Source organism: Heterocephalus glaber, unplaced genomic scaffold (assembly GCF_053883595.1).
Source record: "Heterocephalus glaber isolate CG9 unplaced genomic scaffold, H.glaber_assembly_v1.0 deba00001072, whole genome shotgun sequence".
Lineage (NCBI taxonomy): Eukaryota > Metazoa > Chordata > Mammalia > Rodentia > Bathyergidae > Heterocephalus > Heterocephalus glaber.
In genome coordinates this window covers 1,283,597-1,300,101 of record NW_028258189.1, presented here as the reverse complement: position 1 = coordinate 1,300,101, position 16,505 = coordinate 1,283,597, and the positions used below count along the sequence as shown (strand labels likewise).

At 33.2% G+C, this 16,505-nt stretch overlaps 1 protein-coding gene across 10 annotated transcripts in view; it reads left to right on the top strand.

Moving 5' to 3' along the window:
• Positions 1-14,925, top strand: part of LOC147828441 (histone demethylase UTY-like) — a 258,477-nt gene extending 243,552 nt beyond the window's left edge. For 4 of the 10 annotated variants that reach the window (XM_087209909.1, XM_087209911.1, XM_087209915.1 and 1 more), the window contains 3 exons: positions 435-561; positions 2,928-3,098; positions 4,419-8,570. In XM_087209909.1, the coding sequence (XP_087066035.1) occupies positions 435-561; positions 2,928-3,098; positions 4,419-4,448 (328 nt within the window). In that variant the 3' untranslated portion in view covers positions 4,449-8,570. The other 6 variants (XM_087209914.1, XM_087209917.1, XM_087209916.1 and 3 more) reach the window with 3 other exon arrangements.
• The last annotated feature ends 1,580 nt before the right edge of the window (positions 14,926-16,505 follow it).

The following is a 16,505-nucleotide window of genomic DNA, read 5'->3' as shown; positions in this document are numbered from 1 at the left end:
TTAAAAGATCAGTCAGTCACTCTTAGAAAAGTTTTCTCCCATCCAAGTACTAATCAGGCCCAACACTAATCAAGCCCCAACAGTGCTTAGCTTCCAAGATCAGGTGACATTGGGCATGTTCAGGGTGGTATGGCTGTAGACAAAAAGTTTTCTTATTTGCCAAATTAGAAGAAAAACTAAGATTCTATTTATATGAGTTTGTTATAGATTAAAATATTTTTAATCTATATTTTATACTAAAATATCAGTTAACTTTGCTTTCTTTAACATTGTTTTTGTTAGGCCCATAACATATAAAGAACTGACAAAATTGCTGTATGACTAGACTTTTGAAACATAGATTTTAAAGTTATCTTTAATTGGTATGTTTTTAATTTAAGTAGTAATTGTTTTAATATTCAGTACATAATGGTCTGAATTTTCCCCCATATTAGATATTGTCTTCTGAAAATTCTAAAGCATTGTCAGACATTGAGAGAGGCACTTGTTGCATCAGGAAAAGATGTTACATGGCATGGACGAACAAACAATGAACCTGCTCATTACTGTAGTATTTGTGAGGTATCTGTTCTTACAGATAATTGTTTTTGTTTCAGAATTTTCCATGTTCCTCTCTTTCTCCCTCTCACAGTATAAATTTATGTATACTTTTATGTAATCATTTTTCCTGAAATCAACTGTTATGTTAAATTCTCAGGCGAAGGTAAAATATTTCATTAACTACATATATGAACCAAGGAGTATCTTTCACAGAAACATCCATAAAGTATGTCTCTACTAGATGGTTATAATTTTAGATTTTAAACTAGAAATAGTCTATAATAAGAACATAGATGCAACCAAACTGGATTCAGTTCACATAAATCCAGGCAGATTAGTATAAGATCCTTTCTAGAAAATTCATTTCATAATACACTAGCTAAGCATTTCTAATATAAAATCAGAAATACTGCAAAGTCTGGAATTTTTTGAATGTTGGGAAGATGCCACAAGTGGGTCCTGACCTGATGTGAGGGATCTTGAAATATATGTACACTAGAAATACTGTATAAAATTGTTTTCAGCCTATGTGTATAATACATATCTGAAATATAAATGAATTTTGTGTTTAGACCTAGGTCCCATCCAAGATAATCTTACGTATATACTCCAAAATCTCCAAATACTCCAAAATCTGAAACACCTTTTTTTATTTCTAATATTGGCATAAGAGCATATAGATAACATTTGAATTTCTCTGAAGATTTTGTTTAATTGAAACAAAGAAAAATGACTGAAATGGCTTTGGAACATCATTAGGCTTTGGAACATTGTTTGGATGGAGAAAGGAGTATTTTCAGTAATGATAACCAGTCCCCTGTGGCTGGAAAACAAACTACAAATTCTTAAAATTCTGTCAGGGTAGTCTGTCTATAGTTTACAAATAATCTTGATTATTTTAAGGTCATTTGATTTTCATTCCAAAGTCACTAGTTTTTGAATAGGGGATTAAGCTAAGATAGTATTTTGGAGACAGAGGTGGTTGATAAAGAAGGTATAGGTAGAAAGCAGGATCCATTCTAAGAGGTATTTGTTATTGGAGGACCTACACTAGAACCTGTCCATAAGAATATATAAGAAAATTTAAAATTTCAACAAGTAAAAGTGAAGACAGAACATCAAATGAGGAATAATGACAAATTGGAGACCCCACATTTTAAAATTCAGGCCACTAAAGTATTGTTACAATCTACTGGTAGAAATAGAAGACCTTACAAACTTTAGACTTGTAACAAAAATTTAAAAACAACTTGAAGTAATTAGTTATTATTGGAGAAATCAAGTAGAAGTCAAAGGAGCTCTAGACTAAGAAATGAAGGTTCAACCTAAACCCCGAAATTTAGTAATTCTGAGATAAACTAATTAAAACATAACTATTTCTACCTTGTACAAGATGAAGTATTTTATTATGAGATCAAATAGATTCTGATTAGTGCTGTACTTCAAAATAGTATGTATATATGTATCTTCCCACCATTTGAAAACAAACATTAAAATAACCCATAGTATTATCCTGCCTGAGCCTTTGAAACTCATTAGTCTTTCTGTGGAAAGTACACTTATTATCTCTTATTTTGTTAAGGTTAATGAATTTAATTTTCATTGTAAGGCTGAGAACTGAACAGTTTTGTTACTGAACCATCAGTTTCTTGGTCTTAAAAGAAATCAGATTATAGTCATTGAAATTTTTTGTTGTTTTTAGCTCTGACTAAATATTTAACATCACGAAATGCTCATTATAAAAAATTAATAAAATACAGTATCTTGATAAAGTTTAGGATATGGGAAAAGACAATCCCAATGCAATATGAATACTATCATACAAAAATAAAAGGTAAATAATGACCACTCATCTGATTGTACACTAGTATTTGAAATAAAAATAGGCAGACATCAAATTTTTATTAAACTTTTGCTAATGATTATGATATTTAATTCTGTTAAAGTTAGCTTCTAAATATGTAGTACTACCTTTGCTTTTGAGTGCGCTCTAAAATAAATCTATCTAACATGTACAGCTGTGGTTTTAAAATTACATCCATTTAATCAAAAGTACTGCTTATGATTTCAAGTAAAATAACGTTCTGTAGTTATACTAAATTGGCATAAAATTAACTACTGAGGTACTTCAGTATTTATGTTAATTGGTTGTGGGAGGTTCAACAAGTCCCCAGAATGAGGAGTACCAAATTGTTTTGGTTAAAAAGGGTAGTGAGTGAATCAGGAGGCCACTGACACTGACATGTTCTAGCTGGAATGATGATTACCACACAAAATTTTCTAGTCAAAATGTGCAGAGTACCAAATTTGAGGAATTTCAAAGCAGTCAAGTACCAAGATATGGTATATCTTTATTGATTGCTTTTTTTTCTCTTTTATAACAATAGGTGGAGGTATTTAATCTGCTTTTTGTCACTAATGAAAGCAGTTCTCAAAAGACCTACATAGTTCATTGCCAAGATTGTGCACGAAAAACAAGTGGAAATTTGGAAAATTTTGTGGTGCTAGAACAATACAAAATGGAGGACCTGATGCAAGTCTATGACCAGTTTACATTAGTAAGTGAATTCACCATGTCAGTAAATAGTTACCAGGTTTGTAAAGTGGTAGTGTTTGTTTTTTGCTGCTTGATAAATAGAACTCAATTACACATTTAGATACCACACGGCCTCAGTAGACTGCATTAAAAAAAATTCATGTTCTCCCTCATACTGAATTTGAAGTTGCTAATTATTACCATTTTTCCTACTGAATGAGAATGTCTTAATAATCACAATAATTACATTTTAAGGGCCAAGGATTTAGCTCAGTGGCACTGCACCTGGTTGCAAATTCAAGGTCCTGAGTTTGATCCTTGGTACCAAAAAATAAAAATTTACATTTTAAAATCTTTGTGGAATTTTACAATGTTACAGTAATGTTTTTGTTATTTAGTCTGGGTGATAAAACATTTGTCAGATTACTTTGTTCTTTTGTAGTAGTTACATAGATAGAAATAAATGTATCTGTGTTTTAAAATATACTTGAATTTTCCAAGCTAATTGTATTTGTTTAAAATATAATCCCTCCTGTAAGTATTAAAATGGTACTGTCTGAAGGAGCTTAACTAAATGGTATAAAATTCATGAGAACATTCCAGGATCATAAATGGCATTTTTTTAAACTTCAAAGGCAAGTTGTTTAGGATAGCATTTACTTTTGACTTTCATTGGTTTTTATAAATGGAAACAGGCAATAATTTAAGAGTTGTTAATATTATTCCAGGATCTTTTGCTCTGATTTGAAATTTATTTGCTAAAAACTGGTATCAAATGGTCCTCTTAAGTGAAAATAAAGTAACTTCAGTGGAATATGTAAAATACGTAATGTATTCCCAATGAATTGCTAGTGAAATTTTAATTGAGTTTTTTTAGTTGTTTTCTCACTAGACTTTCCTTTTAGTATTGAAAAAATCTGTCATCTCAGCAAACTAGCAGGCTAAGCTGGAAGTTTGCAAGTTTGAGGACAGACTGGGAAGTTAATGAGATCCTGCCACAAAATAAAACCTAAAAAGGGGTACACTTCTAATTTATTGATCTCTGACCTAGCTTGAGCAAGGCTCCAGGTTCATTTCTCACTGTCCCCCTGCCCAACTCAACATGGTAATATTCTGAAAGTTGTGAGTAATCGTTGAAGTACAGCAATGTTGGGAAGATAATGAATGGTATAGGAGTCTCAGAAAACTGGTTCCAGTTAGACAGTAAGAGTAACCTGTTGAGATTTGGAGTTTATTTTCAAATTCTCACAAATGGGTGCTTGTTGTTTGTAACTATCTGCCATAAAATATTCTTTAAGCTTTATATAAAAAAATAATTTACATACTTTACCTTTAATTTTAGGCTCCTTCGTCATCATCCTCCTCATCTTAATACTGCTGCATGAACATTGAGACCTTTCTGCTCTTCAGGAAATATTTGTACCACTGGTTTTGTAGCTATTTCATAAAACTGCTGGCTTAAAGCTATGTCTATGCAACCTTCCAAGAAGAGAGGATCAGGTAACTGGACAGAGAGGATTTCCTCTATTCTAATGTTTAAAAAGCTGACCCAACTGTATTTTAGAAAAAAATGATAATAATTATGTTTTGTGTATATCTGACAACAGTGTCAGTGTTCACATAGACTCCTGACTTGAAGATAAGCCTTTTTAAAAGTAAAAATGTTTCTGAATTTCCAGGCAAATGGTTTTCATCTGTATTTTACTCTTTCAGAGCTTTCTTGGGAAAAAATTATTACCTAACTGGTCATTATTTGTAAGGTGTTTAACAAATTTAAGTCTTTTAAAAGAAAAATTTTTTTCCTGACCAACTTTTTCTTTTATGTGAAAAATGAGGTGAAACAATTTTTTACTCCTGTTTTTTGCATTGTTTTGAGGCTATGATAATTACACTTGTGTTTCTGAAATAAAATGAATGAAAAAGATTAATAGCCAAGATGAAAAAAGGATTACACATAAACATCAGATTTGTGATTTTTGTTTATAATCTTGTTACAGGTTTAAGCTATTTATGAATACATATTTATTGCTTGAAAATATTTGTGAATGGAATATTGTTTTTTCCAGACTTACTTGCCATTAAATACTAAGGAGTTCTGTAATTTTAGACACTACTCCTGTTACATTTTCTATGTGTAAATGAATGTGTTTAGAATTGTACAGAAACTTTTATTAAAACTGTTTAATGTTTAAAGGGTTTTCCACTGTTTGAGTTTTAAAAAACTTCTGTAAAGACTCAGTTTTTGTTCTTTTTCAAATCTAATGAATATATGTATTTTATTTGTGTACACACCTATGTATACTATATAGAAATCTCAGTATATAATTGTATAAGGAAAACACAAATTTTAAATTTTTACATTTATGATAGTTTTTGAGGTGCCTACTACAAAGTATTGCTTACAAAAAAAGTAATGCTTATTTTTAAAGTAAATGTCTTTTGGTCTGTTTTATTAAGTTGGCCATGATTGCAATGATAGCCAATAAATAATTGCTAGCAAAGTATATAATAGTAAAAAGCAAAATATGAAGTAAAGTTATGGTTTTAAAGGGAACGTTTTATAAATGTGATAAATCTTGTTTGTCATATTTGATCATTTTATGAATGAGAGATTCAGAATGGTGATTTCTGTTTTAGAGAATAGATATATTAAGTGACTTTTTCCCTTTTTTTAGTTTAATGACTTAGAAATTCCATGGTTCAGTGATTTTACAACTTAGTGGGTGAGGGCTGAGGTGAGATGAAAGTATTAAAATTATTTTCACTAGTGAATTTTTTAAATTTTATGAAAAGTTTTATTTCATCTGAGAACTTATTTAACTATATAACCTGATATTATAATAATAACACTTGACTTTTCTACCTCTTCTTTCTAAGTCATTGATCTATATTCTTGTCATTTGTTCTAAGAGTTATTTGAGAATCTTTATTGAATAGTTATAGAGTGCTATATGTGAACTTACATAAATTTCTGAGGAGAATTTATACTTCAATGTGGTGAAATGCTTGATGAGTCCATTATGAAGTATCTTTTTAAAAATGATACTGGAATATTTTAGCATCCAAAAATGAAGAAATATTTTACTGTTTAATATTATTTTGAAGTATTAAAATCCTCTGGGTATTCATCACATATATATAATTTCATAAAAAACTGCAATTTTTGGTTAAAGAAGAAAACTGCTAAATCCCTCTAGATATTTGAAATGTTAGTACTTATGATTTTCATGTAAATCTTCCCAAAGATCACAAAGTCAGGACAGACTTTTCTTCAAACAAAATTTGTAGTTGAATGTGGTAGCATATGCCTTTAATCCCAGCGGTATGGTAGACTGAGACAATAACTGAGACAAATTTGAGTCTTGCCTGAGCAACTTAGTGATTTAGTGATAGTGTCTCAAAAGAAAATGCAAATACAAATAAAAAAGGGCTAAGAAGTAGGTCAGTGAAAAAGCCCTGCTTTTGTTCCTCAGTACTACCCCTTCCACCTCAAAAACAAGTCAATCATCAGCAAAATTATACAGTACTAGAGCCACACTATTGGTGCAATATCCTATATTACAACTATGTTAAGATGAATTTATTACCAATGTCTATGTAATTTGAATTTACCTAATTTATCTAAACCTGAAAATGATTTGGCTTTTTAAAAACCATGTTTGAATTATATTAAGGAGAATACTTTTCAGAAGCTAATTAAATCTTTAAGTGGATAGACAAGAAATGAAAAATACGTCAAAGTCATTTAAAAGTATTACCAAAATCTTAGTTTCTTTTTATCACTTTATCATTTTTATAAGGGGTTTTAGATTTTAGAAGACATTCTTTTTCTTGTTTTTACTATTGGATGGGTAAAATTGTTAAGAAAAACTACTCATGTTTCAATTAAACAAATTTATATTATACCACATATACTACTTATAAAAGGGCCCTAATCTACAAATTCTCTGAAGCAGCAGGGGTTTTTTCCTCAAATAGGAAGTGAAAACTCAACCATATTCCTTTCACTTTGTTAGCAATTAAATACCACTTTTTACTGAAGATTAAGATCCATTTCTTCCATGATTATATAACTCAACTTGCTTATTCAAGGTAGATACAAAACATTTTAGCTTCTGTGTTTTAATATTGAAATAAGTCACTTTTCCCAAGTAGATTACAAAATAAAGCCTTCACAATAACTAGCATGTGGGCAGATGGTGTTTATGCTCAGACTTGAACTCAAAGGAGGAGTATATTTCTCAGAAATATTTCACCCTTTTGCTTGGTTTATGTATTTTTATTTGTTCAAAATATTTTATTTGTTCTAAATTCCAGATATAATTATGATGTGCAGTTACACATTGTTTTCCATACCATTAAAGATTTTCCATCCAATTTGAGAGCCATGGAAATAGCTAAAAAAAATATTACTAAGGTTGGGGCTGGGGATTTAGTTCAGTGGTTACGCCACCTGCCTCAGAAGTGCCAGGACCTGAGTTTGATCCCTGGCACCAAAAAAAAAAAGGAAAAAAATTACTAAGCCTTGTATTCAAAGATTTATATGTATTATGTGTATGTTTCACCAAAACATTGTTTTGGCATAATTAAACCATTAGGAGAGTTAACAGATAACAAAGCTAGAAATTTAATGACTCCTCGGTCATGTAAGATTGTCATATCATATTTCAGATAGTAATAGAGTTGCTGATTAGTTTTAAATAAAAGCATGTCATGAAAATTTGAAAATCATTTTGTTGAACACAGTCCCTTTTGTTTATGCCAGGGACATATTTGTAAGGATACAAGTTCAAGGGGAAATATAGACAGAGATTTAGAAAACATTTAAAAAATAAAGTCCAAATAACCCATTAGTCGTTTTTCCAGTGGAGAGGTGGGTTTTTGAGAAGACAACAAACGCCAGAAAGGACAAAGCAGAGATTAGAATTTACTTGAAAAGAATGTAAGAAGAAATCAGATGGATATATGTGTCTGTGATTTAGGATTAGAAATTAATCTAAGGGAATAGAGAAACAGACTAAGCACATATCTTAGAAAATCAGTATAAAATGGTATGAGACAGTAAAAAAAGAAAATTTAAATATCAGGAAGAGGTAGTACTTGTAAAAAGTGACTACATCATATCGAATAGATACAAACTTAAGAGATTCTTTTGAGTTTTACCACAAGGTTTCTGTGACATTAAATTGAGTAGTTTTAGTAATGTTGTAAAACATGATTACCATGTTTAAAAAAAGATTTGAATGCATTGTGGAATTTTGCAGAATTATTGGAATGTGAGATTATCTTGATGTTCTCAGACTACCTACTTCGAGCAACATTTCTTTAGCATTTATATAGTATATTTTGTATACTGTTGTTATTTCAACATTATAAACAACCCAGATGATGATTTGCCTTGCAAGTCAATATTTTTAGCTTGCTTCTAATATGATCTAACTATACCTACTTTTTTATTGTAATCTTGTGAATAACATCATACTGAGAACCTTCCATATATTTTTGTTTAGCTTTCACAGTGATCTTCAGCAGTAGATAATCATCTTTTTATCTTCATCTTATGTGTAAAGAATTAAAGGGATGGAAAACTGGAGTAAAATTCAAACTTGGGCTGACTCCAGAGTCAGTGGTATTCCACCTTCTTCAATAGGAAATTGGAATTGCTAAACCCTTGGAAGACTATTTGTGTTTGAAGAATTCGTTTCATTATGGTAACTTTGAATTCAGTATCCTATTAGGATAACTACATGTATTTTGTTGTATTTAATTCTTTTTCCTATCCAGCATCATCATGGTAGAAGCCTTAGTCCTAGCACTCTGGAGGCTGAGGCAGAAAAATGCAAATTCTAGCCCACTGGGGGCAACTTAGTGATTTAGCAAACCCTGTCTCAAATAAATAAAAGGGGTTGAAGGAGGAATGTAGCTCAGTGTGAAGGCTATAAGTTTAATTCCAAGTACTAAAAAATTATTTTCTCATAACTGGCATTTACATGCAAAGAAGTAAATAATGTAAAGGTTTAGTATACCTATAACTTGGTTTCCCACAATGGTGGCATTTTGCAAAAGTACAGTTAAAAGTTACTTCAATACTAGTGGCAATACAATCATCGCACAGAATTTTTCTGTGACCTCCAACTCTATTCTTTTCCCATAATTACTGATTCAGGTTCCAGATTACATATTGATTTGTTCTGTTTCTATAATTTTGTCATTTCTAGAATGTCTTAAATATTTTCTGTACATGTTTACAGTATGTAATGTGTTTATATTCATCATGTAGAATTGATATGTGTATATAATACATCCCAGTTCCTTTTTTCATCTCTTTACCTTACCTCCTTCCTCTTTTCCTACCTCCCCCTGGCCCTATCTCTTGATCCCCTCCCCCTTTGAGAGAATGATCTAACTCCCTACTTCCTATTATCTACTTTTTATTTGGCTATTTATCTTTACTCTAGGCATCTCATATAAGAGAAACCATGTGATATTTAAGCAAGAGTTATAAAACATGTAGCCTATGGGTATAGACTTATTTTTACAAAGTATAGTCCTCTGCAGTGCTGGAGTTTTTGTTTGTTTTGTACCAGAAATCAAACTCTGGACCTTGCGCTTGCAAGGCAGGTGGCGGAACCACTGAGCTAAATCCCGGTCAGATTTTTCTCCAGTGCTGTTTTAAGTCCTCTGGAGATGTTATTGGGGTTATGTCATATATCAGTTCTTTTTATTTGTGGATATAGATGTACTACTACTTATTTAGAGGTTGCTAAAATCTTAGTGATTGATCCTTATCCCCAAATGAGGGTTGATAGGAGGTGATTACATTGAGAGGTTGGTGGTTCCATTAGTCATGAGTTCTGAATCTTCATCAGTAAGATTAATGCTCTTATAAAAATGAGACCTTAAATCTTTAGCTTGTCCCTTCCACTATCTAATGGCCCAGAAAAAAAGATACACTCTGTGAACCAGACATTGGGTCCTTACAAGAAAATGAATCTACAAGTGTTTTGATGTGAGACTTTCCTCCTCCAGAACTCTTGAAAAATATTTCTGCTGTTCATAGTGATAGAAGCCCAAATGGACTAAGACATTTACTCATAAGGACATGTATATTTGTAGTTTGAAGTGATTGTGAATAAAGCTGTACAGATTTTCTGTAAACATTTAATTAATCTGAGTAACCAAGAGGACAATTGCTGGGTTCTACAGCTGTTGAATGATTTAGTTAAAAGATACTGCTAGACTTTAATTTTAGCCATCCTGATGTGTAATGATAGTTTATGGTAGCTTTAAATAACATTTCTTTAATGACTAAATGAAATTGATTATCTTCAGTTGCATTTATTTGCCACAAATGCCATTTTTAGTGAAATACCTATTTATATCCTGTTTGTTTCTAATTTGGTTTTTATTGAGTTCTTTTCCATTTATTTAAGCATGCTTTATGGGCTAATATGTGGTCTGTTTTGCAGAAAGTCCCGTGTTCTGCTAAGAATGTGCATTCTCTTGTTCCATGGAATACTCTGAGGATACCTATAAGTCCTTTTGTTTGAATGTTTGGTTTAACTCTCTTATTTCTAAGTTGGTTTGTTTTGTTTTGTTTGTCCATTTGATCTATCCATTTGTAAAGTAGTATTGAAGTTGACCATTGCAAATGTAGTTGTGTTCATCTGGTTTTTTATGTGCATTAGTGTCTGTTTTATGAGATCTGTGTGCCAGTGTTTGCGGTGTATATGTTTATAATTGTTAACTTTCTTTTAAATTGTTCCCTTAACCGATATGTTATGAAGTACTTTGTCTCTTTTGATCATTCTTGGCTTGAAATTCACTTTTTTTTTAATTAAGGGAACAATCCATTCTTTTATTATATTTCCTTACGTGTAATATTATTTTCCAGTCTTTGATTTGTTTAATCTATGTGCTGTTTTGAAATAAATGTTACTTGTATAGTGCACATTTTTAAAATTTCTTGATCCATTCTTCCAATCTATGTCTTTTGATTGGAGGATTGAGACCATTCACATTGAGAGTTATTACTATGAGGTGTTGATTTATTCCTATCGTTGTATTAGTTTTCTCTTGCCAAATTCCTTTTTTTCCATTTTCCTTATCTGCCCAGTCTACCAGGTGTGTTCATTCTTTTTGAGATATTGGCATTGTGTGCTTCATTATTTTTTTCTAGGATATCCTTCACATTTTTTTGTAGCCCTGGTTTTGGTGGTCATAAATTTCTTGAGGTACTGATTGTGATGGAAATAACCTTTTTCCTCCATTAATTTTATCTATTTATTTTTTCTTAAATTCTTTTATGGATATATTTTAGGTATACAACACAATTACATTTGTCATTGGGAACTTGTACCTTTACATGATGGATGCATCTTGTTTCTTAGTTTTTCCCCATTCCTTGCCCTCCCTTTACCCCCTCCACCCTTCCGTATTTACAAAGACTTTGTTTCCATTTTTTCCATTTCTCATCATTTTTCCTTTCCCTTCTTTCCTTTCCCCTGCCCCTCCCACTACCCCTACCCCTTTGGACCTTTTCTGCCGATTTTGAATTATCTATTGTTCATTCTAATCATTGGTACATTTTAGGTATACAATATAATGGCATTCATCATTGGAAATTTGCACCTTTACATAGTCTCTCTTGGTTCTTATTTTTCACCCTTGCCCAGGCCTCTCTTCAATCCCTCCATCGCTCCCTATTTACAAAGATTTTGTTTCCATTTTTCCATTTTCTCATATTAATTCCGTTCCCTTCTTTCCTTTCCCCTACCCCAACCACTTCCCCTTCCCCTTTGACCCTTTTCTTCCTATTTCACATTATCTATTGTACATTTTAGTCCTTATTTACACTGTTTCTCACACCAGAGAAACTATTCAGTATTTACACGTGTGTCCTATTTATTTCACTTAAGAGTATTGCCTCAGTGTGCATCCACTTAGCTATAAATGTCTCTAATTTCTCATTTTTTATGGCTGAGTGGTACTCCATTTTATTAAAAAAACCAAATTTTCTTTATCCAGTCTCCAGTTGATGGGCATTTGGGCTGTTTCCAAGTTTTAGCTATCACAAACCGTGCTGCTATGAACATGGCCGCACATATATCACTGTGGTGTGATTCTTTTAATTCTTTGGGGAAGATCCCCAGCAGTGGAATAGTGGGGTCAAATGGGACCTCTAGGCTTAGTTCTTTGAGGTGTCTCCATACTGATTTCCACAGTGGTTGCACCAGTCTACACTCCCACCAGCAGTGGAGCAGGGTTCCTCTTTCCCCACAGCCCTGTCAGAATTTGTTATTGGTTGATTTCATGATAGCAGCCATTCTTTCTGGAGTGAAGTGGAATCTGAGTGTTTTCATTAGCATCTCTCGAATGACCAGTGATGTTGAACATTTTTTCATGTATTTATTTGCTATTTCTACCTCTTTGTCTGAGAAATGTCTGTTCATTTCAGATGCCCATTTTTGGATTGGGTCTTTAAATTTGGGAGATACGATCTTTTTAAGTTCTTTATAGATTTGAGATAGTAGACCTTTGTCTGAGGAAGAGCAGGTGAAGATTTTTTCCCACATTGTGGCTTGTCTCTTCACACTGCTGGTGGTTTCTCTTGCTGTGCAGAACCCTTTTCATAAGAAGAGATCCCACTTGTTGATTCTTTGTGCTAGTTCATGGCAACTGAGGTTTTGTTCATAAAATGTTTTCCTACACCGATGTCTTCAAGGGTTCTACCTAATCTCTGTTCCAACTGGTTCAGAGTTTCTATTTTAATATTTAGATCTTTAATCCATTTTGATTTTAGTTTAGTGCATGGTGAGAGATATAGGTCTAGTTGTAATCTTTGGCAAGTTGAAGCCCAATTTTTTCAGCACCATTTATTAAAGAGGCTATCTTTCCTCCAGTGAGGGTGTTTGGCTCCTTTATCGAAGATGAGATGGCTGTGTCTGACGTTGTTTCTGCAACTTCTGATCTGTTCCACTGGTTCTCAGGTCTGTTTCTTTGCCAGTACCATGCTGTTTTTATCACAGTAGCTTTGTAGTAGAGTTGCAGGTTGGGGATTGTGATACCCGCTGCCATGTCTCTGTTACCTAGAATTGCTTTTGCTATTCTGGGTCTCTTCTTGGCTCCAAATGAATTTTTGGATTGTTTTCTTGGGGTCTGTGAAGTATGCTCCTGGGATCTCAACTGGAATTGCATTAAATCTATATAGCAGTTTTGGAAGTATGGCCATTTTCACTATATTAATCCTTCCTACCCAGAAGCAGGGCATGTCTGTCCATTTTCTGATATCATCTTCAATCTCTCTTTTCAGAGTGCCATAGTTTTCAGAGAAGAGGTCTTTGATTTCTTTCGTTAGGATGATTCCTAGGTATTTCAGTTTTTTGGATGCTATTGTGAAAGGAATTATTTGTCCTGTTTCTCTCTCAGTGAGTCTGTCATTGGTGTAGAGGAAAGCTATTGACTTTTGTGTGTTGACCGTGTAACCAGCTACTTGACTGACTTTGGTTATTAAGTCTAGAAGACTTTTGGTGGAGTTCTTGGGGTCTTCTATATACATTATCATGCCATGTACAAATAATGACAGTTTGATTTCTTCATTTCCTGTCTTTGTTTTATTTCTTTCTCTTGTCTAATTGCCTTGGGTAATGTTTCCAAAACTATATTGAACAAAAGTGGTGATAGTGAACATCCTTGTCTTGTTCCTGATTTGAGTGTGAAGGATTTCAGTTTTTGACCATGTAGTTTGATACTGGCTGTTGGTTTTTCATAGATGGCTTTTATCAGTTTGAGGTAGAGACCATCTATTCTGATTTTTTGTAGGGTTTTTATCATAAATGCATGTTGGATTTTGTCAAATGCTTTTTCTGCATCTATGGAGATAATCATATGGTTTTTGTCCTTGGCTCTATTGATATAGTGTATTACATTGATTGATTTTCATATATTGAACCATTCCTGCATCCCTAGGATGAATCCCACTTGATCAGCATGTATGATCGTCTTGATGATCTTCTGCATTGTTTGCCAGTATCTTATTAAGGATTTTTGTATCTATGTTCATTAGTGAGATTGGCCTATAGTTCTCTTTTTCAGTTGGGTCTTTCTCTGCTTTGGGGATCAAGGTGATGCTTGCTTCCAGGAATGAATTTGGGAGTATTGCTTCCCTTTCAATTTCATTCAAGAGTTTAAGCAGTAGTGGCAGTACGTCCTCTCTAAATGTCTTGTAGAATTCAGTAGTGAAACCATCAGGGCCTGGGCTTTTCTTAGTTGATAAGTTTTTAATTACATTTTCAATTTCATTGGTTGATATTGGTTTGTTCAGCATTTTTAGGTCTTTATTCAACTTTGGTAATTCATATGTATCTAGGAATCTGTCCGTTTCTTCTGTGTTTTCCATCTTATTGGCATATAGGTTCTGGAAGTAGGTATTGATGATCCTCTGGATTCCTGCTGGGTCTGTTGTAATTTCACCCTTTTCATTCCTAATTGCATGGATTTGGGCCTTTTCTTTCCTTTTTCTGATAAGGTTGGCAAAGGGTTTGTCAGTTTTGTTGATTCTTTCGAAGAACCAACTCATGGCTTCGTTGATTTTTTTTTGTATCGTTCTCTCAGTCTCCATTGCATTGATTTCTCCTCTGATCTTTATAATTTCCTCCCTTAAATGAGCTTTGGGGTTGTCCTGCTCTTCTTTTTCTAGAAGCTTGAGGTTCGGCATCAGGTAATTTAATTGAGCTCATTATGTTTTCCTATTATGCATATTCACTGCTATGAATTTCCCTCATAAGACTGCTTTCATTGTGTCCCATAGATTCTGATATGTTGTATTGTCATTGTCATTTAATTGAAGGAACTGTCTGATTTCTTCTTTAATTTCCTCTGTGACCCATTGGTTATTCAGAAGTGTGTTGTTCAATTTCCACGTGTTTATGAAATTTTTTGAGTTTCTTTTGCTATGGATCTCCAATTTCATCACATTATGGTCTGATAATATACAGGGAATAACTTCAGTTCCTTTGCACTTTATTAAACATGTTCTATGTGTGAGTATGTGGTCTATTTTGGAGAATGACCCATATGCAGCTGAGAAGAATGTGTATTCTGATTTTGTGGGGTGGAAGAACTTAACTTAACATCTGTTAAGTTCATTTGTTCAAGAGTTCAATTGAGTTCTTGTATTTCATTACTTATTTTCAGTCTAGTTGATCTATCTGTGACAGTGGGGTGTTGAGGCCCCCCACTACAATTGTATTAGTGCACATATGACTTTTCATGTCTGTTAGTATTTGTTTTATATAACTAGGTGCACTAGTGTTTGGTGCATAGATATTTATGATTGTCATCTCTTCCTCTTGGATTCTTCCCTTTACAAGGATGTAGTGTACTTCTTCGTCTCTCTTAATCAGTGTTGGTTTGAAATCTACTTGATCTGCCAAGAGGATAGCTACTCCTGCTTTTTTTCAGGTTCCTGTTGCATGGAGTAATGTTTTGCACCCTTTAACTTTCAGTCTATGAGTTTCCTTTTGAATTAAGTGTGTTTCTTGTATGCAGCATATTGTTGGATTTTGCTTCTTGACCCATTCTGCCAGTCTAATTCTTTTGATTGGTGAATTGAGACCATTAACATTGATGGTTATAACTGAAACGTATTGACTTGTCATTGTCATGACTTTTTCTTTTTGTTGGGTTCTCCCCCTTTACATTTAATTTCTCGTCATGCCTGATGGGTTCATTCTACTTTGCTTCCTGGGGTTGTGATCCTCAATGTCTGTTTCTGGGATATTGTATAAAATTTTTTGGAGTGCTGCTTTGGTATTCACGAAATTCGTAACATGCTCTTTGTCATGAATGTATCTTATTTCTCCATCCATTTTGAAAGATAGTTTTGCAGGGTACATCAATCTGGGTTGGAGGCTGTTTTCTTTTAGGGCTTGGAATATGTCACTCCAAGCTCTTCTTGCCTTGATAGTTTGTGTTGAGAAGTCTGCTGTGATTCTAATGGGCTTTCCTTTGTATGGGATTTGTTTCTTTTCTCTAACTGCTTGGAGAACTTTGTTCTTCTGTTGTGTTTCTGGAATCTTAACACTTATATGCCTATGTGTAGATTTTTTTTGATCAAGGCTATTTGGAGTCCTATATGCCTCACTTACCTGTATGTGAAGCTCTTTTCCCCTCCTTGGGAAGTTTTCTGCCATTACTTCTGTGAAGAGTTTTTTTGTGTCATCTGCACTGTCTCCTGTTTTTTCATAGACTCCAGTCAGCCTTATGTTATTCTTCTTTACATCATCCAGCAGCTGTTGCATAGATTTCTTGTGTTCCCTTATAATTTTGAAGCAATTTTTCTTTTCCTGGTCATTAATTAAGGTCTTATCTTCTGTGTCTGAAATTCTGTCCTCACATTGGCTCATTCTGCTGTGTAGACTTTCAGTGG